At 45.9% G+C, this 21,648-nt stretch overlaps 1 protein-coding gene across 2 annotated transcripts in view; it reads right to left on the bottom strand.

The window, feature by feature from the left end:
* RIMBP2 (RIMS binding protein 2) overlaps nucleotides 1-21,648 on the bottom strand; it is a 104,755-nt gene that overhangs the window by 12,044 nt on the left and 71,063 nt on the right. The window contains exons 9-18 of one of the 2 annotated variants that reach the window (XM_081966847.1): nucleotides 20,246-20,397; nucleotides 17,684-17,760; nucleotides 16,585-16,694; nucleotides 14,537-15,346; nucleotides 12,333-12,484; nucleotides 10,312-10,770; nucleotides 8,630-8,776; nucleotides 7,229-7,387; nucleotides 3,364-4,074; nucleotides 1,401-1,518 (exon numbers count right to left, since the gene is read on the bottom strand). In XM_081966847.1, coding sequence (XP_081822973.1) covers nucleotides 1,401-1,518; nucleotides 3,364-4,074; nucleotides 7,229-7,387; nucleotides 8,630-8,776; nucleotides 10,312-10,770; nucleotides 12,333-12,484; nucleotides 14,537-15,346; nucleotides 16,585-16,694; nucleotides 17,684-17,760; nucleotides 20,246-20,397 — 2,895 coding nt within the window. The remainder of the gene's footprint in view (nucleotides 1-1,400; nucleotides 1,519-3,363; nucleotides 4,075-7,228; nucleotides 7,388-8,629; nucleotides 8,777-10,311; nucleotides 10,771-12,332; nucleotides 12,485-14,536; nucleotides 15,347-16,584; nucleotides 16,695-17,683; nucleotides 17,761-20,245; nucleotides 20,398-21,648) is intronic. The other variant, XM_081966848.1, reaches the window with a different exon arrangement.

The raw sequence follows: 21,648 nt of genomic DNA on the forward strand, positions 1-21,648 counted from the left end.
AGGGATGGCAGAGGGAAGAATGGAGGTAGGGAGGTGGAGGAGAGAGGGAGAAGAAAATGACAGATAAGATATAAATATGGTGTATGGAGAGCAGAAGATTAATAATCGTTTTTGGGGCTTGATGGTAAGACGAATTGATGTAAATATTTAATAATACAAAATAATGTTGGTTATGTAACAGTATACATGTGGTTATTTGTTATGAAAATGAAAAAAATAAAAACTTTATTTAAAAATTAAACCAAACCTCAGACCAATTTGTCCTGTATTCAAACCTATTTGAAACATTCGGTCCTTTTCTTTTTAACAAGATGTGAATAAAACTGTCACTCATCTACACCAGCCCTATTCCATGCGGGACTCTCCTTCTTCGGAACTGTTAAAAATAAGGCGGCTATTTAAATCACACACACACACACACACACACACACACACACACACACAAAGGTGTAAATTGTGTGAAGTTTGAACTATTTAAAGTCATTTCTAATTATGAGACTTTGCGCAAGAGAGAAGTGTCAGCTGACCCTTGACGTAAGCAAGGGTGAACCAAGTCGATGCGCTTGCTCAAATTGTGTAGGGTAACCATGTGCAAGTCCTGTGTTAATAAAACTATAAAGATTGGTTACAGCAATTTTTCCCCAGCTTGCCTTCCTTCCTCGCAGTCGTTACCTACTAAAATGTTTCAGCCGCTTTCACGACAAACTATTTTTTTAAAATTTCTTTGTCGTTAAAATATAAATTTAGCACAAAAACTAGTTTGTCGCGAAAGCAACTGCCTGCAAAGGCTCCTGGATTGGGGCTGAAAGGTGAAAGTGAGAGCAGTAAGCTGCTTCTCATAGTTGGATAGACCAGGTTGCCCTGATTTTAAAAAAAACACTTAATCTTTCCCTTGGTGTAGCCGACAAAGCGAAGAGAGCCTGTGGCTTAGAGGTTAATACATCTACCTAATGTGTAAGCAGCCCGGGTTCAAATCCCAGAAAGGGTGTGGCTAGCTGACTAGAGTTAAATAACTGGGAATAGGTCTATATTAGTCTCCCTTTATTTCTTTCTCGATAAAATATATAAATTCAACACACACAAAATGTTTGTCATGAAAGCGACTGCCTGTGAAAGCGGAAGCAGTAAGCTCCATCCCATATTTGGGTAGACTAGGTTGCCCTGATGGACCGGTCCCACTGGGAAAAAACACTTAATCTCTTCCCTGGTGTAGTTGACAAAGCGAGGAGAACGCATGGCTTAGAGGTTAATACATCTAGCTAATATGCAAATAGACTGGTCCCACTGGAAAAACAGTCATTCCCTTCCATCGCATCAAATCAGGTCTTCAAAATCAACCTTCTCCTCCTAAACTCGGTAACCCTCCAACCAACCACGCAGAAGGATCATCGCCAACTCACCCATAGGAGGGACCAGGATGGGACGTGACCTTTGGGGACCGGAAGTCCCATGGGATGATCTTCGATCTGGATGCTCCCCTCGATCCGGCCGCCTGGATGACATTGGATTACTTAAGAGCTGAAGGTCCACACCAGCCGAAAATAAAAGAGGGAAGTGGGTTGGGGGAAGAGAAAGATGTTTAAAAGCTACCCCGCTGCCCCGTAGAAGGTGTGAAAGGCAACAAGGGAGGCATACACAATTGCGTGGAAGAAAAATCAAACGAATCGTTCTCCGAAAAACGTACGTTCTAAAGGCAACTAAACTTTTCTTTTTTAACTGAAAGGTTAGCTGAAAAAGAACAGGAAAGAAGGAAGAAAAAAAGGAGGAGAGGGAACAGATGCCATTAAATCTGAGAAAGAAAATCACAGAGAGATTGAGAGAGAGAGAGAGACAGACGGAGAGACAGAAAAATTGCCATCCAGACATGGCACATATTTGGGGACAACAGTCACACATTCAAACAACAACAAAAAGGAGCATTAAACGTTTTCTTTTGCCTTTGTGGTTGCGTCTTTTTGTTGAGAATGCGGCCATTCCTTGGAACTATGAAATCTGGATGAGCTGGTAGGTTTTCGGAGCGTTTTAAGCCTGTCCTATTTGCAGAATATTTGCCATCTTTTGCCTACAATGTCTTTTCTCTATTTGTTACTTTGCCTGCCGCTTCCCAACTTTACAAAAAATTGTTAAAGAGGCTTTTCCAAATTCTATCGAGGACTTTCAGCAGAATGGCTTTGCAAATAACCAACCATCGGTGCGGCGGGGGTGGGGAACATCAATTTAGTCGATGGATAATTTTGAAAAAAAAGAAGAAAGAATTCCACGAAGGAGGACACTGGGTTCGGAATAACGGGCCGCAGGATCTCCGTATTACGCAGAGCGGAATATTTGGGATGTCTCTAGTTTGCTACACCGGGAGCAAACCACGTTGTGGATCGACTGGAGAAAATCACATTCCATAAGTAAGACACAACATCCATCTATGACTCAAGGGTTCCCGTCTTTAGGTTGTCTTGAAAAAAAAAAGAGGCTAAAACCTGGGGAGTGGATGATGGGTCTTCCCGCAGGCGGAGAGAGTTAAGAGTTTGCAACTTCAAAGGCAAGAAGAGGTGGTTTCTGATTTTGTTCAAAAGGAAAAAAAGAAAGGAAGAAACAAGCAGGAATGGAAAAATAAAGTAGGGATAGAAAGAAGCTCGAGCACTCCAAGGATTGCCGAGAATGTCCATCCTTGAAAATCTGGAATGAGGTTAAAAAGAAACTTTTTTTTTTTAAAAAAAGATAAAAACGATTGAAAGCAGACATTGAAAGGGAGACGGGAGGAGGAGATGGAAATACATTCATTGTTTGGCTGTGTGTGTTTTGTTGTTCTTGCCGAAGGTGTGCATCACATTATAACATGGTTCTATTCTACCAAGCCCAAGATCGAAAGCACAAATATAAAGAAGGGAAAACAAGAGAAATTAAATCAAAGAGCGATTCCCAAATGTCAGGACAATGGCAGTTCAGCTAACCCTTAATTAAAACGTCGTTTCAGTTGTCCTTTTAAAGAAAACAGAGGGGGGGAAAAGAGGCAGGTGTTTTAAATTTTTTGTTTATTTAGGTATTTATTTGTGGCCTGCGGGGAACAATGAAATCATAAAGGACTGACAAGCAATTGAATCATATAGGCACAAAATTAAAAGAAAGAAAACGAAACCAAAGTGAAATTAAGTGTTAGGAAGCCGATGAAGCAACGCAAATTAAGATGGGGAATAAATTATCGGGAGGCGGAGGAGAAGAAGAAAATGGGAAAAAAGAAAGGAAGAGTCACGTGCATATGGGAGAGAAGAACTCAAAACGGAAAGAGAGAAATGAAGATTTTTGTTTGAAAACAAAGGAAGTGATTGGGCAGGCAGATAGCAGAAGGAAGTTTGGATGGCAACACACCGGAGGCGCTTCAGACTTTCGGGAGGGATGCTTTGAAAGCGGAAGAGAAGCGAGTCTCGTTTCGTTCTCTACCAAGGGGCTACTCCAACCTCCCTCAGCGTCTTCATGGATCAAATCTTCTGCTCTACAGCATCTGTGAAGCTCGGGCTTCCTCTTGTAGCAAGCTGGGAGGTCTTCCTGCTTTGGGGGATCCACAACAAGCTGGATGGGGTCTCCAAAATCTTCTTCAACGCTACTCTGCCGGACTAGAGTCTTGCGACGGGCCAAGAGGGGCCGTAAAGACGAGGAAGAGCTTTCCTCATCCTGACCACAGGCGGGGGACATATGGACAGCGAGGGTCTCGTGCGCCGGGGGGAAATTAAAACGCAATTCTTCTTCTTCGCTGCCACAGTCCAAACCACTGTCTGGGCTTCGGGTGGAAGGCCTGCTGGACCTACAACCTCGTTCTTCGGTGTCCTCCGAACTCCGTGACTTGGTGGCAGGGTGCCAGAAGGTCAGGTGCTCTTGACAGGAGGCCTTGGTGGATCTACCCTCTCTAGTGAGGGCATTCCGGGCCTGGTGGGGCCTCCGTAATCCCTGCTTGTGGAAACGTTCGGAGTGATCGCCCTCCTCTTCCGCCACTTCAGGGATACTGAACAGTTTTTTACGGTGGCGGGCAAAATTGGGAGGCTCCTGGAAAGCTGTTTCTGTGGTTTTGTGGTGACAGCATTCCTTTAAGAGTCACCACCAAGAGAAAGAGAAAGAGAAAGAAAGAAAGAAAGAAAGAAAGAAAGAAAGAAAGAAAGAAAGAAAGAAAGAAAGAAAGAAAGAAAAAGAAAAAGGGAGAGAAAGAAAAAGAAAGAAAGAAAGGCAAAGAGAACAAACAGTGTGCAATTTTTAAAAAGAGAGAGGGAAGTGAAGGGAAAGGAAAGGAAGAATGGGGAAGGGGATGAATGGGGAACAGAAGAAAAGGGATGAATGGGGAAGGGGATGAATCGGGAGTAGAAAGAAAGGGATTAATGGGGAGTAGAAGGAAAAGGATGAATGGGGAAGGTGTGAATGGGGAATAGAAGGGAAAGGGAAGAGGAGAGGAGAGGAGAGGAGGGGAAGGGAAAGGAGAGGAGAGGAAGGGAAGGGACAGGAAGGGAAGGGAAGGGAAAGGGAAAGAAATGGAAAGTAAGGAGAGGAGAGGAAAGGAGAGGAAAGGAAAGGAAAGGAAGGGAAAGGAGAGGAGAGGAAAGGAAGGGAGGGGAAGGGAAAAGAAGGGAAGGGAAATGGAAAGAAAGGAGAGGAGAGGAAAGGAAAGGAAAGGAAGGGAAAGGAAAGGAAGGGAAAAAATAAAGACAGAATTAGTTGTACAGCAATGGTGAGCTGAAAGCATGCGGCTCTTACTCAAGGGAAGAACTAGTATGTCATGCTTTGAATGGGAATCTGTGAAAATAAAACAGATGATTAGAACAGCTGTCCTAGCATGGTCTATCGGGCGAGGTGTCAACTTTAGCAGGCATGTTTACTGCAGTCAAGAGAAGACGCTGGCCAGGCATAGAGAACACGAGTGGTTGACCCTACACGGAAAATCTCATCTCAGAATCGGCTACTGCTGGAGGTTAACCCTTCTCTCTCTCTCTCTTTCTCTCTCTTTCTCTCTCTTTCTCTCTCTCTCTCTCTCTCTCTCTCTCTCTCTCTCTCTCTTTCTCAATGTTAATACCTTGTCTTTGTTCAGTACAAAAATCTCTTCACTATTGATTAAAAGAACAAGTCTCTCACACACACACCCTTTAGGGTGCGTGTCTCTCTGAAGGTCCTCCTTCTCCTCCCATGGTGGGGAAGCCACCCCAGATCCACCAGAAGTCTTCCAATCCTATTAACTGTTGTTTTCTTTTTACTTTTTAGACCCTAAAGACTTCCTAAAAACAATCCTCCTTTTTTTTTTTACTAAAGTGCCTTGCAAGATCAAAGCAACGTTGCCTACTTTTGAAAGAAAGAAAAAGGAAAACGTGATACCTGCTGAGATGGAGAGGACGCCCCTTTAAAAAAAAAAGGAGGAGACGTGATACCACACAGAGAACTCCGAGGCGGAAGGAAAGCTCTTTTTCTAAATGTATCCCTTTGCTTTTCAGAAGATCCCTTGTTTATAAACTTAGACGTTCCATTCGGTGGAAGGATTCAAGATTTGAATTGCAACTTTGGGGAGAGCCACCTGACATCCCATGAGACCTCAGTTTTCGAGGACGGCACGCCATATTTTGTCTACTAAAAGGCATTTAGATGCCACGGGAAAGTTCTTAGATGTTTGTTGTGGCCTGCCAGCGTCCAGCTGGTGGCAGACTCAGACAGTGAGGAGGTTGGGGAGGAACCTGGAGCCAGTCCTGGAGTCTGGGGAAGGCTCTGAGGAGGGCTCTGTGTCGGAGGCAGAGATGGGGCCAGAGCCGTATGCCAGTTATCAGCTGCCTTCGGAGTCAGACATCACTGGGGCAGAAGAACAGCTGGAGCCTGTTCCCAGTGTGCGCATGCGCAGAGTGGCCAGATGAAGGGAACAGCTAAGGAACAGGGGTCGACTTGAGAGTAATGCCACAGGTGGACGGTGAATGCCCCCTCCCATAGGGAATAAAAGAGGAGCGAAAGGGGAGTGGAGTTTGCAGGAGACAATTAGTTCAATTCATTTGGGTGAAGATCTGTTCCTGACTTCTTGCCAAGGAATTGCTGCTACAGCGTGGCGTTTTGAAGATATCGGCCTGGCAGCTCTCCAAGCCCGATAAAGGTCTGCAGTTGTGAAATCTCTTGAAAGACTGTTTGCCAGGACTTTGCTGGAGAGGAACTCCCTTTCACCTGAATAAAAGGGGTTTTATCGGGACGAGGAGTCGGCTTCATGATCTTGGGAAGCCTAGGTCAGAACAAGGTTTGAAGAAGATGTCAATGGTTTAGGACACCCTGGCCAAATCCAAGCCTAGAGACGCGATGGGAAGTCTCTGAAAATTTCCCGAGGGCCCTGCATTGCTTACGTAGACTCTCAACTTATCTAGATCGTTTGACAGCCCCAATTTACCACTCTAGTCATGCAACCGTTGATTTCTTTCTCTCTGCTACCAGAACTGCAGCGGAGGAAAAACATAGTCCATCACAAAGTAGACTTTTGAACATCTCTTTGTGTACAATAGGGACTAGCTAACACAACCAGCTCGACACTTAAACTGGGATGGTTTGCCAGTTGTGGCTCAGGATAGACACCAACCACGGATGGGTAACTGGTCTTTAAATCATGGCTTGTGAAACACCGTCGTTTCAAACTGGGCTCACCCTGTCTGTGGAGGTCTTCGGCCATCTAGGTCAGGGTTGTCCCAAAAGTGCTTTTTTTCAAGAGGCAACTGGTTTTTCCTTGAAGACGTTTCGCTTCTCATTCAAGAAGCTTCTTCAGCTCCGACTTGGATGGTGGGGGAATGGAAGGATTGGTATTCCTTGGAGGCAGCTGGTCATATCAAACTCCAAGTGGCCTCAATGACCCTCTAAAACAGCGGTTCTCAACCTGTGGGTCAGGACCCCTTTGGGGGTCGAACGACCCTTTCACAGGGGTCGCCTAAGACCATCGGAAAACACGTATTTTCAATGGTCTTAGGAACCGAGACACCAATTTGATGGTTGGGGATCATCACAACATGAGGAACTGCATTAAAGGGTCCCGGCATTGGGAAGGTTGAGAACCACTGCTCTAAAAGGACGCAAATGACCAACTGTCTGCAAGGAGTATCCATCCTTCCATTCCCCCACCATCCAGTCACAGCTGAAGAAGCTTCTGGGATGAGAAGCGAGACGTCTTCAAGGAAAAACAAAGGAAGTCCGTTTGCCTCTTGGGAAAAAAAAGCACCTTTGGGTCATTGTTTCTTTTTACCTTTAGGGTGTTATGCGAAGTGACGCTAACTCGCCTCCGCCCACCGTCTTCCAGCTGCATCTCTGAGTATAAGTCCTCTTCGTCTTCTTCCATAATGTCCGACAAATCGGAGCCTCGGCTGCTTTCCGTGTGATATTCCTCCCCATGGCAATAGTGGGGCTGTGAGAGAGGAACATATAACAGAGAATCATAGGGTGGCAAGGGACCTCTGAGGTCTACTAATCCAATCCTCTGCTCAAGGCAGGAGGCCTTATACTATCTTGGCCAAGTGCCTGTCCAGTCTGTTCTTCAAAGCCTCCAGTGATGGGACATCACAACTTCTGGAGGCTGAGTTATTCCACTGATCAATCATTTTCACTGCCAGGACATTTCTCCTCTGATGTTCCCCTCTGATGGACTCTCATCGTTTTCCCATTGTTCTGCAAATACAATTCTACATATAGGGTCTTTTAATCATATTTTTCCGGTTGAAAAAAATCATGATTTTTCCCCCCCCTTTTGTTTTTCTCCACACTGAAATTCATCTTGTTGGACTGGGCCCATTGTTCAAGTTTGTTGAGATCTTTTTGGTAAATCTTCTCCCTCTTTCTCGAAAACAGATTAAAGAGGAAAGAGATGCTGAACCTCTAAAGCATCTTTCTTAGGGAAGAGGTAAGAAGAGGAGGGTGGAAGGGAGAGAAAGGGAAGGAGAGAGGGTAGGAAGGGGAAGAGGAAGAGGAGTATGGGAGAGGTAAGGGAAGAAGAAAGAGGTAAGGAGAGGAAGGAAGGAAGGAAGGAAGAGGTAAGGAGAGGAGGGTGGAAGGGAGAGAAAGAGGAGGAGAGAGGGTAGGATGGGGAAGAGGAAGAGTAGGAGTAGGGAGTAGGAGTAAAGAGAGGAGGGAAGGAAAAAAGGTAAGGAGAGGAAGGTGAAGGGAGAGAAAGAAGGAGAGAGGGTAGGAAGGGGAAGAGTAGGAGTAGGGGAGAGGGAAGGGAAGAGGGAAGGAGGGAAGGAAGAAAGGGAAGGAGAGGATGGTGGAAGGGAGAGAAAGAAAAGGAGAGAAGGTAGGAAGGGGAAGAGGAAGAGTAGGAGTAGGGGAGAGGTAAGGGAAGAAGGAAGGAGAGGAGGGAGGAAGGAAGTAGAGAAGGGAGGGAGGAAGAAAATAAAGGGAGAATAAAGTGGTGTTACAACAGACGGAAGGGATGTTAAATAAAGCAACCCAAACTGTATATTATAACCTATTAAATGGAAGAACAAATGTATAAGAATGACAAATGTAAAGAAGAAGAACAATTAGGTGAATGTATACTTACAGTGGTAGGTAAGAGAATAAAAAAATAAAAATTGGGGGAAAAAATAAAGCATCTCTCTTAGGAATTCTGGTTTTGCTCTCCTGGCCCCATTGCCAAGGAGATGCCTATTACCTTCCCAAGTTCGGAACCCTTCAAAAAGTCGTCCACCGAAGCTCCTCTTCGCTTGACCCTGGGCGAGTCGTAGCCATCTTCTTCCTCATCCGAGTTGGGGTACTGCAACGCGTTGCTACTTTCTGGAAAGGCGGGCCTCCTCTCCATCTGTGGGGTTCCAGGAGCGAAAAGGGAATGAGGAAAACCATTTTTGTGTTGCATTTTTGCTGATAAATAAATGAAGGGAGTCTAGTATAGATCTATTTCAAGCTATTTAGTTTGCATCAGCTGGCCATACCCTTGTTGTGATTCGAACTTGGGCTGTTTTGACATATTAGGCAGTTGTATTAACCTCTAAGCCACAGGCTCTCCCCCCTTTTCAGCTGAGCCAGGGGAATGGTTCATGTGTTTGTGTGTACACAAATATATATACATATACAGACACACACACCTAGACACAAGGACAGTTCCCCCCCCCCTATGCCATCACTCTGCTAAACAACTAATCCCCACAACACTGTCAAACTATTTAGTAAGACTGTATTACTATTATTCTTCTCATCTTTCCTATTACCTATATCCTTTTCTACTTATGACTGTAACTCTGCTCCTTGTATCTTTAAGATTTATACTGTTTTATTGAATTTCCCAGTATGATTTATGTTGATTCTATCACTAAGCGTTGTATCTTGATGATTTACGATGGTTATTTTTATGATAACTAGGATCGTGATTTATCACGTGTAGCTTTTATGTACAATGAGAACTTATGCACTGGAGACAAATGCCTTGTGCGTCCAATCACTCTTGGCCAATAAAGAATTCTAATGCTAATAAATATATAAATATGTATGAATGTATAGTATGTATGAGTTCCATTGCCCTAGCACTTTTGATAAAGTTGAATTGAGGACTTCAATGTTCCCCCAATTAGCACCCATTCCTTCTTTGTTTCTACCTCCAAAACCCATTTTTCCTCCCTCTCAAAATCCCTGCCTTGCAGTGGAGGTGTTCTGACTGAGGCTTCCCAAGAGCCTGAAGCCAACTCCTGGTCCCAACAAAAACCCCTTTTATTAATTTGCTGTGAATTCTGATATTCACATCCAACAAAGTCTTTCCAGGGAGGATTTACAGTCACAGACCTTATCTGGCTTGGAGAGCTGCCAGGGCGAGATCTGCAGAACTTGGCAAGGAGTCTCAGAGAGTCACGAACCAATTAAAGGAACTAATTGTCTCTCCTGCAAACTCCCCTCCCCTTTCGCTCCTCTTTTATTTCCTCTGGGAGGGGTCATTCGTCATCCACCTGTGGCCTCACTCCCAAGTCGACCCCTGTTCTTTAGCTGTTCCCTTCATCTGGCAACTCTGCGCATGCGCACACTGGGAACAGGCTCCAGCTGTTCTTCTGCCTCACTGATGTCTGACTCCAAAGGCAGCTGATAACTGGCATATGGCTTTGGCCCCCTCTCTGCCTCCAACGCAGAGCCCTCATCAGAGCCTTCCCCAGACTCCATGACTGGCCCAACTTCCTCCCCAACCTCCTCACTGTCTGAATCTGCTGCCAGCTCCGCTGGCCACTGGCGGGCCACAACAGGAAGCAAACTAACCCTTGAAACTATTCCAATGAACGAACAAACCCCACACCCAGCCCAAAACAGACTCGGGAAGTCGCCTGGCGGCTGTTGGAAACATGCAACTCTGCTCACCCTGTTGCTTTCGGCCGCCACCCGCTGAGCTGCCTCTCGTGCCATGGCCTTGGCGACTGTGTTAGGGACAGGGGTGCCCTGTGGCTGCGGAAGGATCCGGTTGGGAGACAGCGACCGCTGTCCGTGAAGTGGGCTGTGGAAGTTGGGCGGTTCCAGAGTGTGCCCGCGGATGGGGGAGGCCGCGCGGGTCTGTTCCCAGGAGTCGTCCCTTTTTCCGTGGGGACACAAATGTTCTTCTTTGGTATCTGGGATACTGGCACTTGTTAATGGCTTAGATTTGGGAGCTGGCGGAGGGCGAGGAGGCACCAGTAAGTCAGGTGGGACGGGAACGCTCAACGAGTCCACGGACTCCCCTTGGGCAGATATGGTCCGGACGAGGACTTCTCTGGCATCCAGGCTCTGGATTTTAGTTAGCGCCACGGTGCTGTTCTCTGCAGTTGGAAACATCGCTTCTGCCACCTGAATGCAGGGATAGATGCAAATACGTTAGGAACAATAAAGGGGATTATTCGTAGCTCGGGGTCATTTTTGCTGATATTTCATGACCTGCCCAACAAGCCAGGATTAAGTGAATTAGAATGATGCAGAATTGAGGAAAGGCGCTTTATTGCACCGTAAAATAAAATTGGCACATCTAAACAAGCAAACAAAAAAGCAAGAGATTTTAATCCAGTCAAAGGAAACCTAGTGTAAATTTGCCAGTTTGTAGCTTAATTAATTGATCGATTAAGTAAAGAATTGCTTGATCAATTAATTAAGCAAAAGGTTCCCTTGCTTTCAAAAAAAAAATATGTCCGATTGTGCCAGAAATGGATAATAAATTCCATTTTCTAGGCCGCATCAGAATAAATGTCTCTCTTTTTTATTTATTTATTTTAATTGATTGATTGATTGGCCCTTGGGCCATATCAAAGAGCAGAGTTCCAAAAGCAAATGATTACTGAAATTTGACAAAAGCAATTTAAAATTCAATTGGAATAAAATAGGATTTAAAATGAAATTGGAATAAAATACAATCTAAGATGAAAATGGAACAAAATGCAATCATGTAAGATGTAGATAAAATACGATAAAATTATATTTTGGGGTCAGTCCTGCAGTCTACCCAGAGGTGGATTTCTGTCCGTTCACCCCGGATCGGGCGAATTGGTAGTAGTGGTGGTGGTGGTGGTGGCAGGAGGCTCCGCCCACCTGCCTCCCCCCCCCCCCCCGCTTCTGCACATGCACAGAAGTGTCGGGTGGGCATGAATGCACGTATGAGCAAACCAGTAGTAAAATCAATTGAAACCCACCACTGAATCGACCCCAATCAGTCCTACGCATGCCGATCTCAACCGAACCATTTTGCTCAAGTACTGTGTTGTGTTAAATGTGATTTTCAGGTTCTGGTCGCTCATAAGTTCAATTGTTTTGATTCTGGATTCCTTGCGTTCTTTCCGGGTTCCTTGCGTTCTTTCCGGGTTCCTGGCTCATTTGGCCCACCCTGCCCACCCACCTTCTATAGCTGTATTTATGCCAAAAGGCACACTGCGCATGTGCGCACAGCATGCGGTGCCTGTGTGCGCCCCAACAAGCAGCTGGGTGTCGTAGGGGCAGTGGATTGCGCATGCGTGCGCAGCGCACTTCAGGCTCGTGCACAAGTAGGCCGCGATCAGCGTACCGGTAGCGACGGTAAGAGCAACCCACCACTGGTGTGTGTGTGTGTGTGTGTGTGTGAGTGTGTGTGTGTGTGATCACTTTGCTCTTGCCAGAAATGTGGGAGCGTTTGGGGCAATTTGGAGCGATAAAGGGGTGGTTTGAACTGCCAGCTGCCCATGTTGCCTCTGTGCCGTGCCCCAGGTTATCCCGTGGGGGTCCCAATGGGTCATTCGTTTGATATCTAGACCAGGATAGCTTCGTCTCTTTTTAGGATGATGCTGAACAGCTGCCCCTTAACCAGCAAATTTCCCTATCGCCCTTAGATTATTATTATTTTTAAAAAGCCCCAACAATGTAAGGTTTCTCTAAGTGCAGAGACCTACCCTTTGGCTGTTTGCATAAATACCATAGCCAGTCACATTGGCTCCGTTGGAGGTCCCCACAGCGGTGAGGACTGGTGGCTTCCAAGAAACCAGGATAGTTCCAGGAGTTGGACCGGATTGAATTCGGACATCTTGAGGGGGAGCTGGTGGACCTGGAATTGAACACACGGAATATCTTATATAGCTTCCTCTTTTTCTTCCTCTGGCTGACAAGTCACATTTTTGGCGGGACAAATTAAGTCTTTCCTTTAAACCGAATATCTCACTTCCTCTCCTAAATCCTTGGAATCAGACGAATCCTGAAATATCTCATAGCTTCTTCTTCTTCTTGCTAACAAACCAAATTCTTGGTGGTACGTTTATACCTACTAGGACTTTACCTTGAGCTTAGAGTATATCTCTTCCTCTCCTAAACTCTTGGATTCATAGAAATCCTCTAATATCTTATGGTCTCCTCTTCCTCCTCTCCTGCTTCTCTCTTCCGCCTCCTGCTCTCCTCCTGCTCCCCTTCTCCTCCTCCAGCAACCTTCCTCCTCCTGCTGCCCTCTTCCTCCTTCTCTTGCTCCCCTCTTCCTCTTCCCCTCTTCCTTCTATTGCTCACCTCCTCCTCCTCCCTTCCTCCTTCTCTTGCTCCCCTCTTCCTCTTGCTCCTTCTCCTCTCCTCCTATTTCTGCTCTCCTCCCCCTCCTCCTTTTGGTCCCCTCCTCCTCCTCCTGTTCCCTTCCTGCTCTCCCTCCCTCCTCTTGCTCCCTTTCTCCTCTCCTCCTCTTGCTTCCCTCTTCCTCCTCCTGGTCCTCCCTCCTCCTCCCTGACAAATCAAACACTTCGTTGTACAAACGCATCTATTAGGTTCTCTTACCTTCACCTCACTGCTTCTTTTCCTAAACCCTTGGATTCGTCCCTGCATTCTATCAACTCTAATCCACCATTGTAAAAACTACACCACGCTGATCTTGTAATATCTCGGACCAATCAGCTAACAGCTTGCATGAAAACCACAGAAACCTCTAACCAAGCCTGACGTGTGATGAGAATGCATCTGGTAGAGATTCTCCTTTGGTTCTGCAAGAACTCAGCCAGAATTTTCCTACCCATCCACTGAACAGACAAAGCCAGGGGTCAGCAAGAGCCATTTGGACCCGTTTCCCACGGAAAAGAAAACACAAAAATCCTTCCCGTGCCTTTTTCCTGAGCAGTCACAAAACTAGCATATGTAGTTGAATTCATCATTCTGTTTTCTTTTCCTTTCTTGGATTTATCCATGGTTGGCCTACCGGGGGTCGAAAAGCTCAACAAATCACGTGTCGCACATTGGCAGTTGTGACACATATTTTGAGCGACAGGGAGCCGCAGCAGAGGGAGCAAAGAGCCACGTGCAGCCCCAGAGCTGCAGGTTGCTGACCCCTGGTTTAAATTAAATAATATTCCCCAGAGAGCCCCTACATTCACAAACACTTCCTCCATTCATAAAGCCAGGCCAGGCTTGATCTACTGTGAAGGATCCTAGTCCTTTGGGAACTGTTTTTGAAAAACTTGGCATTGTGAGCGCGCCCTTGCTCTTTAAATAAATCCCCCGTCCGGAAATAGAAGGGCGCGAGGTGGAAGAATCGCCTAAAAATAACTACTTCAATGATTAAGGAGATGTACATTTCATGCGTTCTCTCATGGTTTTTGCAACCTGAACTGAGCAAGCGGCGAAAACTTTCATAGAGAAGAGCATCCCAGCTGACTCAGCAACTGGCTTTAGGGACACAGATGGAGCTACAGACAACTAGCAAGACCACATCTAGAGAACTGCATCCAGTTTTGGTCACCACACTATAAAAAAGATGTTGAGACTCTAGAAAGTGGGCAGAGAAGAGCAACCAGGACGATGAGGGGACTGGAGGCTAAAACATACGATGAACGGTTGCAGGAACTGGGCCTGGCTAGTCTAGTGAAGAGAAGGACCAGGGGAGACAGGATAAGCAGTCTTCCAATACTTGAGGGGCTGCCACAGAGAGGAGGGGGTCAAATATTCTCCAAGGCGGAAGTGGTGGAGGAAGAGGTGGAGGTGGAGATGGAGGAGGAGGAAATGGTGGTGCTGGAGATGGAGGAGGAGGTGGTGGTGGAGGAGGAGATGGAGGTGGAAGAAGAGGTGGAGGAGGTGGAGATGGAGGAGGAGGAGGATGACTGTGGGGGTCTTTGTGAGACTCAAGGCCTACCTGCTGGCAAGGTCGAAAATTCCACGAAAGCTTCCTTTTTCTCCCGTTGCTCCAAAGGCAGCTGCCAGGGCATCTGATGGGGCTTGGCCAACACTTTGACCTTGTAGGCCATGTTGGGTTTCAAGTTAAAAAACTGATACTTGTAGGTGGCAGCCCGGGCGATGTCGAATTCCTCTTCGTTGAGGAAGATGACGTGACTGTAGTTGCTGTTCGTGGGGAGCCAGCTGATCTCCGCCGAAATCTGGGTGACGCTGTCGACCTTCAGGTGGGAAGGTGCCACAATGACATCTTTCCCAACCAACAGGGCGCATTGCAGTTCGTCGGAGTTCCCCCGGCTGGTGATGCTTTGAACCGATATCCGATAAGTGCAAGTAGCGATGTTCAATTTCTCTATGAGAGCTTTCATTTTGCTCCCCAGGGAGACGCTCAGGCGCACTTCCTTGTCGACTAGGACGTTGTAGCTATGGATGGTCCCCCATCCAGGTGGCACGACTGGAGCTTCCCAGCCCACAATGACACTTTTGGCTAATTGTTTGATAAGGGTAATTTTTCTAGGGTAAGGCACAATGTTTTCGCCGATTTCGTCAATGTTCACATCCAGAGTCCCGGCACTGTTATTGAGGACGCTGGAGTCTAACTGGACTGGTAAATGGACATCCGGGAGGCCTTCTCCTTCGACCAGGTGGCTGCTGTGGTTGACAACGTTCTGCTCTGGCTCGCCGGCCAACCCGCTGGATGAATGAGACTCGTCCTGCACAAAATCCACAAAGTTGGATGGGACCAGACCTCTCTGTCCATCTAGAAGTTCACCTTAGGGAGAAAGAGATATGAGAAAAGGCAGTGGTGGGATTCGATTTTTTTTTACTACTGGTTCTGTGGGCGTGGCTTGGTGGAGGTGGCAGGGGAAGGATACTGTAAATTCTCCATCCCCCCCCCCAACTCCGGGGGAAGGATACTGCAAATTCCCCATTCCCTCCGCACTCCAGGGGAAGGATACTGCAAAATCTCCATTTCCTCCCCACTCCAGGGGAAGGATACTGCAAAATCCCCATTTCCTCCCCACTCCAGGGGAAGAATACTGCAAAATCCCCATTCCCTCCGCACTCCAGGGGAAGGATACTGCAAAATCCCCATTCCCTCCGCACTCCAGGGGAAGGATACTGCAAAATCTCCATTCCTACCCACTCCAGGGGAAGGATACTGCAAAATCCCCATTCCCTCCCCACTCCAGGGCAAGGATACTGCAAAATCCCCATTCCCTCCCCACTCCAGGGGAAGGATACTGTAAAATCTCCATTCCCTCCCTACTCCAGGGGAAGGATACTGCAAAATCCCCATTCCCTCCCCACTCCAGGGGAAGGATACTGCAAAATCCCCATTCCCTCCCCACTCCAGGGGAAGGATACTGCAAAATCCTCATTCCCTCCGCACTCCAGGGGAAGGATACTGCAAAATCCCCATTCCCTCCCCACTCCAGGGGAAGGATACTGCAAAATCCCCATTCCCTCCCCACTCCAGGGGAAGGATACTGCAAAATCCTCATTCCCTCCGCACTCCAGGGGAAGGATACTGCAAAATCCCCATTCCCTCCCCACTCCAGGGGAAGGATACTGCAAAATCCCCATTCCCTCCCCACTCCAGGGGAAGGATACTGCAAAATCCCCATTCCCTCCCCACTCCAGGGGGAAGGATACTGTAAAATCTCCATTCCCTCCCTACTCCAGAAGAAGGATACTGTAAATACTGGGTAAAATGAAGGCCCAGATTGTTGGGGGCAAGAGGCTGACTCTGTAAACCGCTTAGAGAGGGCTGTGAAGCACTGTGAAGTGATATATAAGTCTAAGGGCTATTGCTATTTCCTTCCTTCCTTCTCTCCCTCCCTCCCACTGGTTTGAATGAAGTATTGCAGGCTAACTCTACCCACTGCCAACAGTTCGATCCTGACCGGCTCAAGTTTGACAAAGCTTCTGTTATCTCAAGGGTGGAGCGATTTCAATAAAAATATTTAAATCAAGGGATCGCTAGGGCTCCCCTCATCTCCCACAAACCTTCAAAAAAGCCATCTTCGTCCATATCTCCATACACATAGAGATATTTTCCTGCGGTGAGAGGAAGTTCAGCCTCTGGGTTTTCATTTGGCCCATCAAACGGGTTGTAACTGGAGAAAAACAGAGGTTTGTGATCTGTTTTCAGGATCTTTTATAAAGAGGTAAAGGTAAAAGTGCTCACCTCTGTTTCTTGACCAAGGGAGCCTGCGTTATCTAAAGATATTTTTTATTTTTTTAAATACAACTTTATACATATTATCGGAACAAAGCGTTGACCGGATCTTTCCTATTTACATCCTCTCATTTACATAATCTATTTTACATCATAGCTTGGTTTTCACTTTCAGCCAAATTATTTTCTTCCATTGTTTTCCATTTTTCATACTCACTTTATCTTAATACATAAAAAAGATCTTCAATTGCCCCTTCAAAAATTACACCCAATTACCGTAAACGCCAAAAAAATGTTGGATAAAAACATGTACATGATTGGAGGAGATGATACAACAATTGATCTGAAACCTGAATTATTTTTGTTGCGGATTTTACCAGAAACTTATAGTAAAGAAAATGTATATTTGATAATTCATGTAATAAAACTCAGCTAGGATTGTATTTGCATAAAATTGGAAACAATGAAGATATCCCTATGGATGGGAATGTGATTAGGGAAATATTAGAAGGTGCAAAAATGAATAGGTTAATACTTGAAATTAAAGAGAAGGAACAATCTGATTATTGCAATATATAGGAATTATTTTAGCAATGGTTAGAGAATAAATATGAAAAATGGAAAAAAGCAGAAGAGCGAACTAGAGAAAATGTTTTAACAAAGTTAAACAAGTTAAGAAGAGGATTGTTATAGTATTAGGTATGGTATGTATATTAGTATTAAGTTAAGAATAGATAAAGTAGTTAAAATGGCTGTAATCTGTAATTGCTATTGTATAAAATATTTGCAAAAAATATACATACCCAGACGACACACTGTTTAATGAAAGATGATGTTTGAATTAAAATAAAATAAATTATATTTAAAAAAAGATTTTAAAACTAGTATAAATATAATATTGAAAGCGTTTATGGGACAGACCCTTACCTATATCGGGCAATGCAAAGATGGACTTTCCCCGAATATCTCTGCTTTGAGGTATTAGAATTCCGTTCGTTCTCCATCTGCAACAAGAACATGGACAAGATATTAAACAGGATGAGTCGTCCACCTACACACGTCAACTTACACAACATGGGATTCCTCTTAACATCAAAGAAAGGGGGGGCGGTGGAAATCCCAAAACCGTGTCTCAGGAGAGATTAAGCATGTGTGAAAGTCTGAAGAACATCTTATATTTTTAGGAAAGTGATAATTTCAAAGACAGATAGAGAGAGATTAAACGCAGCAGCCCATGCAGAGGTGCTAATAAGAAATGGAAATGTGCTAAAATGAACTGCACTGGCCTGTAGAGATTCTCCGTCATCCAGGCCATGGTTGTCCCAAAGGTGCTTTTTCAGGAGGAAACTGAAGACCCAGATGAGTGGGAATCTCTACAGATGTTTAGCTACACCATTTGGGATGAAGACCCTTTGAATGGTGTGGGAGGAGGAATGGATTTCCAGAGGAAAAAAATTGCAGACTGCAGGAACCATTTGCACCACACAGGTGACCCTGAGGGCACAGGTAAACCTCCAAGTGGCCTCAATGGCCCTCTAAAAGGATGCAAATGACCAGCAAGGAATATAAATCCTTCTCTTCGCCACCATCCAGTCAGAGCTGAAGAAGCTTCTTGGATGAGAAGAGAAACGTCTTCAAAGAAACAACCAGAAAGTCCCATTGCCTCCTGAAAAAGCACCATGGCCTGGAGGACTGAGAATCTCTACAGACTTTTAGCCATATAATTTGGGATGAAAACTCTTTGAATGGTGTGGGAGGAGGAATGGATTTCCAGAGGAAAACATTGCAGAATTACAAGAACCATTCGCACCACTCAGGACACAGATAAGCCTCCAAGTGGCCTTAAGGACCCTCTAAAAAAGGATGCAAATGACCAGCTGTCTGCAAGGAATATCAATCCTTCCGCTCCCCACCATCCAAGTCACAGCTGAAGAAGCTTCTTGGAGGGAGGAGAAGCCCAACGTCTTCGAAAGAAAAGACAAGGAAGTCTAGTTGCCATGAAAAAGCACCTTTGGAATTGCATTGGCCATAAATTGGTGACTTTTCTCCTGAATCATTCTTCTAGCCTTTGAAGAGCGATGAGATGGACAGTAGGCTTTTGAAGCCTGGAAAAAGGTTTTCCTAGCAAAGAGAATTGCTAGATGTTGCAACCCCTGAGCTTATAACTTGACACGACCCTTATGGGCAAAGTAATTTTGGAAGTGGAAGAGGACCATCAACGGTCGCTGATTCATCGGGCATTCTGAGAAGTACTGCTTGAGTCTTCTGCATGCGAAAATTCATGAGCATCCATCGAGAGAGACACAGAGGACATTAAGTTAAGGTGTGATGCACTATTTACTGTCTGGGGGGATCCTTGGTGCTTTCTGAGCTTGGTGGCTTCCTTGCAGATGTTTCATTACCGAACTGGATAACATCATCAGTGCTAGAATGGAGTGAGGACTTGTGGAATAGAGGAAAGGGAGTGAGGAGGAGGAAGACAAGGAAAAGGAGGAGGAGGAGGCCGCTCATGGGTCTGGGTGCTCTCTAGAGTTTGATGGCTTCCTTGCAGATGTTTCATTACCCAACTAGGTAACATCATCAGTGCTGGCAGGGAAGGGTTTGTTCTCTGTTTATATACAAGCAGTGAACAATACCCAATCGAGGAACTACTGACTTAAAGTTAACAAATGGTAAACAGCAGCCTAATGAAGGAACTACCAAGGTCACTCCCATCAACCCTGGCAGGGCAAGGTTCTTATATAAAAAACAGAGAGCAAAGCAACCCTCCCTCCCTTCTAGCACTGATAATGTTACCTAGTTGGGTAATGAAACATCTGGAAGAAAAGAACCAAGCTCCGAGAGCACCACAGATCACAATCCTCTCCCTCCCCTCCTCTCCACAAACCCCACTCTCATGTAGCACTGATGATGTTCCCTAGTTGGGTCATGAAATGTCTGCAAGCTCAGAGAGCACCATGGACCACACAGTTCTCCTCCTCCTCTCCTCCACAACTCGACTCCCTTCCAGCACTGATGATGTTCCTTAGTTGGGTCATGAAACATCTGCAAGAAAACAACCAGCTCAGAGAGCACCAAGGACCCCACAGTCCTCCTTCTCCCCATCCCCTTCCTTCTCCACTCTGCAAACCCCACTCCCTTCTAGCAGTGACGATGTTCCCCCAGTTGGGTCATGGGATATCTACAAGGAGATAGCCAACTCAGAGAGCACCAAGGACTCCACAGTCCTCCCCCTCCTTCTTGTCCTTCTCCCCCTCCTCTTCCTCCTCCACTCTGCAAACCCTACTCCCTTCTAGCACTGACGATGTTCTCTAGTTGGGTCATGAAACGTCTGTAAGAAGACCACCCATCTCCGAGAGCACCAAGGTCCCCGGGAGTTCAACCCTGAGCAACACATATTCTCTTCTATCTGTTGACTTTTCTCTTATTCTCATTCATTTTCAGCAAAGCCACCTGCTGGCCGTTGAGGGAGGCATATTGTCTACGTACGTCTGATTCAAATCTGCATCTTGGGATGCCGGAACGCGAGCGGACCAGGAAAGCTGGCTTGGTGGAGGGTTGCTCTGGTTTGCCACCAGACAGCTGCAGGGGACGTGTATACTCGGAGATCACAAACTGGCCTCGGGAGGGACTTTCATGATCTGCAAGGAAAAAGCAGACCACACAATTCAATGTCACACTAGCTGCCCTGTACAGCAATTGTAGCTGAATTGAGGCTAAATAACGAACGTAGCGACAATCTCCGGCGGTTCTGAGATAACAGGCACCGACTTTCTCATTGGTTTTGCAACGTTTGCCTTTATTTATTTATTATTATAGAAAACAACTGGATTAATACAGAATTGGGCAACATCCAAATGGAATAAAACACACACACACACACACATCTATACATCTGCCTGCCTGCCTGCCCATCTATCTGCCTGCTTGCCTGCCTCTCTCTCTGCCTGCCTGCCTATCTGCCGCTCTCTCTCTCTCATCTGTCTGTCTGTCTGTCCATCTATCTCCCTGCCTGCCTCTCTCTCTCTCCCTATGTGCCTGCCTGCCTGCCTCTCTCTCTGCCACTCTCTCTCTCTTCTTATCTGTCTGTCTGCCTGTCCATCTATCTGCCTGCCTGCCTGCCTGCCTGCCTGCCTGCCTCTCTCTCTCTCTCTCTCTCTCTCTCTCTCTCTCTCTCTCTCTCTTTCTTTACCTAATGATCCCATAATCCCTTGCATCGGGGTGGAGTTGGGGCAACGGAATGGAGCTGTTTACTGGCCGGATGCCCTTCCTGTTGCCAATGCAGCAAGTTCCAAGCCAACAGCTCAAAGAACAAACCATTCGCGGAGAGAAGAAGCCTTCATCAAAACAAAGCAACCACGAAAATAAAAAAGCTTCCAGGGTGACAGACTTAATTTAAAGGTCTCCAAGCACATATTAATCGCTGGCACTTAAAAAAGAACGTTTATGCAAGGCGAGTCATATCAGTATCGATCCATCAGTTATGAGCTCCACTAGATCCTGGAGAAAATGGATCTCCCTGCCCTCCATATTTAATTACAGTGATTGCCCAGATTAAAACAATGCAGAGTCTTCCAGGTCCAGCGCTCAGAAGCTTCTGGGGTTTCATCTGTAAAGCTGCAACTCAATCTGCCTTTGCTTTTGATCAGGGGACAACTGAAGGCTAAAACATATAAAGAACAGTTATAGAAACCGAGCATGGCTAGTCTAGGGAAGAGAAAGACCAGGGGAGACATGATGGCAATCTTCCAATATTTGAGGGGCTGCAACAGAGAGGAGCGGGGTCAAGCTATTTTCCAAAGCACCTGAAGGCCAGACAAGGAATAATAATGGATGGAAACTGATCAAGGAGATACAACCTAGAAATAAAGAGGAGTTTCCTGACAGTGAGA

Source organism: Natrix helvetica, assembly GCF_964273705.1.
Source record: "Natrix helvetica genome assembly, chromosome: 14".
NCBI classification, from domain to species: domain Eukaryota; kingdom Metazoa; phylum Chordata; class Lepidosauria; order Squamata; family Natricidae; genus Natrix; species Natrix helvetica.